A 7,204-nucleotide genomic window follows, 5' to 3' on the forward strand; every position below is an offset into this window, starting at 1 on the left:
AGGAGCAAAGACCCCAAGGGTGCCAAGACCAAGCCTATAGATATCACTGAGAGACGGTGATCGACTAGGCCGGAATTTCAAGAAAGATCCCAGTAAGTACAGATCTTGTCTAGTACTATTATTTTTGTAAGCTAGCTAGCTGCGTCTCTTCCGATCGATGGCTTTCGAATATCTTTGTTCCGGTGGGCGTTCGATCCATTCCAGCCGAGGCCACGACTGACTGACGTGAGGAAGACACAGCCGCGCACACGTTAGCCAGGCAGAGCTGTGGTCGATCCGCGTTTATCGAACCCGAAAATTAATTATTAGTGCGTGCTTTGTTTATAGACGTACGCTAAGCGCGTGTCCTGTGCGCTAAAGACGCCTCCAGACACGGGGCCTGGTATTTCTGCGGGCACACACTGTTCAGTGCGCGAGAGATAGTTAACATGATTTGAAGAGCATCGAGTAGAACATGTTTAAATGGCGTAGAGTACAAATTCAGCATGATAGGGATATTAAGGTAGATTATTAGAGTGGACTAGTCACTAGTAAATTGGTTAGTTTGATTACGACAAGGTAGTACTCACTATAATGCCCAACAGTAGATATTCGCAAAAACAAAAAAAAGCCCAACAGTAGATAATCCTTACCCCGCCGCGCAAACCTAGCCACTTTCTGATGCTATACTATGCTAATTTACACACAGTAAACCTAGCTTTCGGCTGTTGTGTCAACATGAAATAATAGTACTACACAAGCACACAGTATCGCAGTATAACCAGTGACTAATTTTGGTCCGTAAACCCTGACCAGATTTTTACCGTGCAGCCCGGCCCGCTTGTATGTACTTAAAATTACCCCGGACCCCTGGGCCCCTGCTGTATTTGCGTGCGGAGAACACTTTGCGCCTGAGATGAAAGAGAAAGTCAGCGACCTGACCTCCCACCATCGTCCATGCATGTCTCTTCTCTTCTCTAGAGGGGGAAATGAACAGTGTCCACTCCCAGTGACTGTCGGCTTCCTCTCTCCTCGCGCCCCTCAGCTCAGTCCCTCTCCCTCTCTTCTATCGCACAGACAATTTTGTCATCTAGGCCACACATGACACGCCATCTCCCACAGGCCACATCTCTCTCAACAAAAGACAGGCAGCCTGCAGTTGCACGGCCTCTCTCTCTCTCTCCCGGAGTATCATCTGCGTCGACCTCTCTCCACAAAGCTAAGCTAGCTGTTGAGTCTTGAGTTCGTGTGAATTGCCAAGTAGAACAGAAGCACGAGCTAGCTCTAGGCTGTCTTGCTGCCTACTTGGTACTTCATATATACATACATACATACGCACCAGAGGGAGGGAGGGAGAGAGAGGGGTAGTCATGTGCGACTACTACTTGCAGAGGGTGGAGGGCGACCAGCAGGCCGGAGACCTCACCGACATCGTCCGAGCCGGTGGGGCCATGCCGGCTGGCTCTGCCGATCCCCCGTCCACGGCCACCGAGTGGCTGCAGCTCCCGACTGACCCGATCCTCTTCCCGCCGCCCCAGTCGTCCTCAGACGGCGCCGGGCCGAGCGGGGCCGACGCCGACGCCTTCGGTGACCCGTTCTCCGGCCTCCCCGACCCCTTCGGCACGGACTACCCTTCCTCTTCCGGAAGTGCCGCCGCCGACTTCTTCGATGCCGTCCAGAACGCGATGGATGTCGGCATGGCCAAGCAGGTTGGCTTCGTCGGCACGACCGGCTGCGGCGGCGGTGGAACAACTGCTGGTGCTGGTGGCGGGTTCCTGGACATGAGGAATCACCATATGTTTCCAAGGGAGATGCCGATGTGCGGGCTGTCCCCGAGGGCCATGGGGCCGTACGCGCTGATGGGCGGTGGCGCGGCGAAGCTCGGCGTGCCGATGGCGGGGCACGGGCAGACGGCTGGCCCGTGCGCGTTCGACTCCGTCGCAGGGCTGCAGATGTCGTCGTCCCCGCGCGGCGGTGGGATCAAGCGCAGGTTCGACACCGGCCATCGTTAGCTAGCTATCTGTTCAGTCAGATCTACGCAAGTGCGCCTTAATTTCTTCGATTCCTCCCGACAGGTGTAGTTAAGCATGGAGTTCCTTGTCGTGGGGGCACTGTTCAGGACTCGTAATTTAGGAAAGTTTGCAGCTCCATTTCCTCCTACCGTGCTTAGTTTTTCCTCATTCTGCACCTCCCAAGAATGTAAGGATCGAGATGCATGAAAAAAGGAAACTAAATGCATGGCTAGTTTTGGGCTACTATGGCAAAAACAGCAATATTTTGTAGGAGTAACAAGAAAGAATAATAATACTTCTGATAGAAACTTAATCTTTACACTACACCAGGATACAAGATACCTAGACTATATCCCCCAGCTCCTTGTTATTACAGCAAACCCTAGTTTTCAGTTTCCTTTAGCTTTAGATATTGAAGCGCATGTAGTAGTGGTTGCTCAAAATTGTTCGTGGATGCTGGATGGATAGCTAAATTAAGGTGGTGGTCTCGTGTTTGATGCAGGAAGAACCAGGCAAGGAAGGTGGTCTGCATCCCAGCACCTGCAGCAGCAGTGGCCGGGAAGACCACTGGGGAGGTTGTTCCTTCTGACCTGTGGGCTTGGAGGAAGTATGGCCAGAAGCCTATCAAAGGCTCCCCCTACCCAAGGTACGACATGGAGTACCCCATTAAACTCTCTCTGCTGGTCTGGTATATAGCTGCATCTCTTCCACTCAGTCTTTCTCTAGCTCCCTTCTGCTCCATGTATGCATCAGGCCAGGGTATGTGTGCCTGTAATAATATGGCGATCATGTAACCATAATACCAGCATATGCTCAAACTCACATAGATTCCCCTCCTCAACGAGAAGAGAAAACACTGAACTTCGTTTAAAAAAAAAAACTCGAACACATCTATCTATATATATACCTCTCTTTTCTGTAAAATTTCGATCTGTTTAGTTGCAGAAGAATATGATCAGCAAGATTGCATCTATTTCCAAATTGCAAGTGGGGAAGCTAATACCGCATTGAACTGTTATGTCTTCTTTTTTGTTGGAGTTGTATTCATTACTTTGTCCTTTCAACATGACATCTCCAGTTTAATTGTACAGTTCACAACAATGTTTATTGTGCATTCAAGTAGGCTCACACTTTCATATATTGCTTTCTCACAACAAGGATTATGTGTTGGGCTGAACAAACAAACGGACCAAAGGTCCAAGGCTAAATGCATGTATGGAGCTTTCCTTCATACATTCATCAACCTTTTTGCTGCTTCAAGTTTAGTACGAAATTAGTTTGTCCTATTTAAAATTAATAATGCATGTCTAGGAAAAAAGTTTGACCCATGCACAGTTATAAGAATATATGACCTTACTTACTACTTTGTCAAATTAACTCAATGTTCCATTCATCCAAAAAATATATACATAAGATAGCGAACCGTTGAATTATGATTAATAATATTTTAGTTGGTGGCTACATCTGGCATGATATATGCTTACATGTACGGTTCTCTTGTAAGACGTAGGGTTCATCAACAACTGAAACTGATCAACTTTCCTAGCATTGGTTGAAACTAATCTTTTTAAAATTAATAGATAAGAAATGATTAAGATTGGGAGGTTGGGGACACTCTGGCACCATGTGTGTATGCATCCAAAATTCTTAACATCCTTTTGCAACTTAATTTTTATTTTTTATCATGAAATTATTGCAAAACATTTTAAATTATATGATGGTTAAAATAAATTAATATTTAAATGACATAAGTATGTGGTATTGTTTATCAAGGAATTGACATCCCATTGCCTAGTAAATGCATACCACAATGTCAAAATTTGCACATGCCCACCCGTCTCAAACAAAAAAAGTTCCGCTGTTTTTATTTTCCCTCTTATTAAACTACCTCTCATCTGCCAATGCATTTTTATTCCTATATCACTGTCATAAAAACAGAGCTATCTTTTTCACAGGGAATAAAAATCTCCGCTTGTACCTCCATATATCTTGTTTTAGTTGGCATGTGTGATGGATGAAATGTTCTTTCAATTCTCTAATATTTTTATGGTTTTACTTATTAACTTAGGAATATATGTGTGTGTGTTAGTTGCATCCATGATGTTTTGTGGAAAGATTGAAACACTTTATGATGCACTTCAGCAAATGGGGACACCAGTGTGCCCCTGGTCATCAAACAATTCCCAGTGATGTAACTAGGGTGTGGTAGTACATATCATATGCTCTGGAATCCACAATAGATTTCTGACGAAACTTTTTACCATGCATTGCATGTCCAGAGGGTACTACAGATGCAGTAGCTCCAAGGGATGCCCTGCACGGAAGCAAGTGGAGCGCAGCCGGACGGACCCCAACATGCTGGTCATCACCTACACATCGGAGCACAACCACCCGTGGCCAACGCAGCGCAACGTGCTCGCCGGCTCCACGCGGTCCCACTACGCCAAGAACAGCAGCAACACAGCTGCAGCTTCGTCCAAGAACAGCAAGAACTCTTCGCGCACCCAGCACAAGCCAGTCGTCAAGGCAGAATCAAAGGATCTATCCGCCACCACCCAGGCCGTCACGAGCACGACCACCACGGCGACCACGAGCACCGGCAACAATACATCACCGATGCCTGTGAAAGAAGAGGCAGAAATGGAGAGAAGGATAGGCGGTGAAACTCCAGCAACGGTGGGTTATTACAGTGACCATCTCCTGCAGCAGATGTTCAGCCAGAGTTACAGGCCGATGACGCCTGAGGAGGCCGGCGGCTACCATCACCAAGACGACTTCTTCGCCGACCTCACAGAGCTGGACTCGGACCCCGTCAGCCTCATCTTCTCCGCGGAGTACATGGAGGCCAGACCTGACAAGGAGAAGGCAGCAGCCATGGACGGCGTCGATTCCTTATTCATGACGGACTGGGCGCCTGCTAGTGCTGCTGCTGTTACTACTTCTGCAGGGAGCTCATTTGAGCAAGGGGGCATAGGTTTTTGAGTTTTGACATCAGTTAGTTACCTTAAAACATACCAGCAGGCTTGGACAATCGATGCATGTGTAAGTGCAAACACCACATTTGAGGACATCTCTAGCTAGATACAGGCTTGAAATAACCTTGATGATGACAATAGCAAAAGAAGAAGAAGAAAAGAACATATGGGGTTTCTCTCTTAAACTCCTCTTCCAGGAGCCCGGTCCGTGCTCCTTCCTGATGTTATCGAGAGTATGGTTTTGTTCAAGATGATATGGATATGTATTACGCCCTCCAATCCAAAATAAGTGTCGTGATTTTACTTTAAATCAGAGATCGTACTATTTTTTAGGAAAATTCGCACGAGGTAATATAAGACAAACAGTCTTTCAGAAAGGACATAATATCGAGCCGGGCATGAAGGTTTTCCCAATAGAGTTTTACATGGACGCGGAGTTTTGGCTCCAGGAAACATGAACATTCACTACGGGAAAATCCTGTTTTCCCATGTGTTAAGCTATAAGCCGTGAGCTATTTTTCAGGGATTCGGCCTATGTTTATATAAGCCGAGTGCTGCCGTAAAAACACCCGACAAATAAACAGCTTTCGGTTTATAGCATCATCTAAGCCGAGTGGTTCCGAAATGCCCTCGGCTTACATGGCGCACACGCCTTATGCGCGAAAAGGTTGTCGGCGTTCTGATAATGGGGTATCCATACCTGCCTGCGTGTGGTCCAGGATTGACCCACTTCATCAAGCAAGCACAATCGGGCACGACACCATTCAAGGCAAGGTCCTCGTGAGGGGCCAAGCCTCGCGAAGGGGGAGCAACATCAAGACCCGCAGGGGGCCTTGCCAGGATCCCTCCGGAGCAGCGGATATTCCGAGGCAAGACCCGGCCTCAGGAGTGAAGGATGACGCGGAGGAAGGACAGGCGAGCAGCAAGCAACAGGACGGTGCAGTTTCCCCTTTAATGCAAAGGGGCAAGGACGAACCTTTGGTGCAACAAAACCACCGCCATCCGCCAGCAGGACAAACGTCATCGCTGGACCCGTCCCTGCAGCGCTGGCAGCCCCTTTGCAGGCGAAGATTACTTTTGGACAGGGAAAGCATGGTCTCTGTCCCCTTGAAAATTGGCCGTTGTGGGATCCCTTCCCACCGAAACGATAAGGGAAGAGGACCGAAGCCGCCACTATATATATATATATATATATATATATATATATATATATATATATATATATATATATATAGTAGGTTACTTCATAGGGGATCCGGGCCATTCATTCGTCCACCTGCAGCACACAAAGGCCACCCAGCCTCCGGAGGCCCTCGAACACTGAACTAGTTCATCCACCAACCTCCACAAGAGGCAATCCACCAAAGAAGCACTAGTAGAAAATGGCCCATTTGTCCCGGTTTCAGAGGCCCATTAGCCCCGGTTCTTGAACCGGGACTAAATTGTCGGGACTAAAGCCCAAAACCTTTAGTTCCGGTTCGCTTACGAACCGGGACCGAATGGTCTCCACGTGGCCGATGCGGCGAGCCCGGGCAGGAGTTTCTTTAGTCCCGGTTGGTCACACTAACCGGGACAACATGGCATCCACGCGCCAGCATCTGCCCAGAGCTGCGGTTTTGTTTTTTTTATTGGGGGGGGGGGTTGGAGGGTTAATTTACTGGTTTCATATTGTGTTAGCTAGCTAATAGAGAGAAGTGTCCTCTATTTCTCCGTGCTTGGTCGACGCTAGCTACTATACATATAGAGAGAACATGACACTAGCTAATAAGAAAATGAAGGAAACCATTTACAATACTTAACATCGTTTACAATATAACATCTTTTACAATGCCTAACATCATCTACCTAAGATCCAATCACAAATAGTCCACATGGTATTCTCCATCACTAGATATGACGTGGTCAAGAAGGAATCCCGCAAAATCCTCTTCAATTGCTCGTATGCCATCATCTGATAGGGGTTCATCCCGCTTCTTCGAGATCTAATTTAAAGAAGGGGGTCAATACATGCATATATATGAATAAAACTCAACACAATTGATGGTAATATATAAAATAAAATAGTGAATATTATTTACATACTTCAAATTGTTCGTCAGAGATGCCCCGCCCAGAGGTCGAGAGGCGAATGAACTCGCATAGGTAGAATGCACATTTTTCAGTCCCAGCTACCTGGTACAAGCACTTTACGAGAATATATAGAGTTCAATCAAACTGATAAGCAAGCATGGTAACTAG

General features: G+C 47.1%; 1 protein-coding gene across 1 annotated transcript; it reads left to right on the forward strand.

The window, feature by feature from the left end:
- Positions 1–1,019: 1,019 nt before the first annotated feature.
- Positions 1,020–5,151, forward strand: LOC123404629 (probable WRKY transcription factor 14). The gene is made up of 3 exons (XM_045098570.1): positions 1,020–1,969; positions 2,494–2,637; positions 4,271–5,151. Exons 1-3 carry the CDS (start codon positions 1,350–1,352, stop codon positions 4,971–4,973), a joined length of 1,467 nt encoding a protein of 488 aa, XP_044954505.1. The 5' UTR covers positions 1,020–1,349; the 3' UTR covers positions 4,974–5,151.
- The last annotated feature ends 2,053 nt before the right edge of the window (positions 5,152–7,204 follow it).

This window comes from Hordeum vulgare, chromosome 6H (assembly GCF_904849725.1).
Source record: "Hordeum vulgare subsp. vulgare chromosome 6H, MorexV3_pseudomolecules_assembly, whole genome shotgun sequence".
NCBI classification, from domain to species: Eukaryota; Viridiplantae; Streptophyta; class Magnoliopsida; order Poales; family Poaceae; genus Hordeum; species Hordeum vulgare.

Coding starts and splice junctions, on each gene's coding strand:
- LOC123404629 (XM_045098570.1), top strand. CDS start 1,350: ATGTGCGACTACTACTTGCAGAGGGTGGAGGGCGACCAGCAGGCCGGA. Junction 1,970..2,493: donor GGCGGTGGGATCAAGCGCAG/GTTCGACACCGG, acceptor TGTTTGATGCAG/GAAGAACCAGGCAAGGAAGG. Junction 2,638..4,270: donor AAAGGCTCCCCCTACCCAAG/GTACGACATGGA, acceptor TTGCATGTCCAG/AGGGTACTACAGATGCAGTA.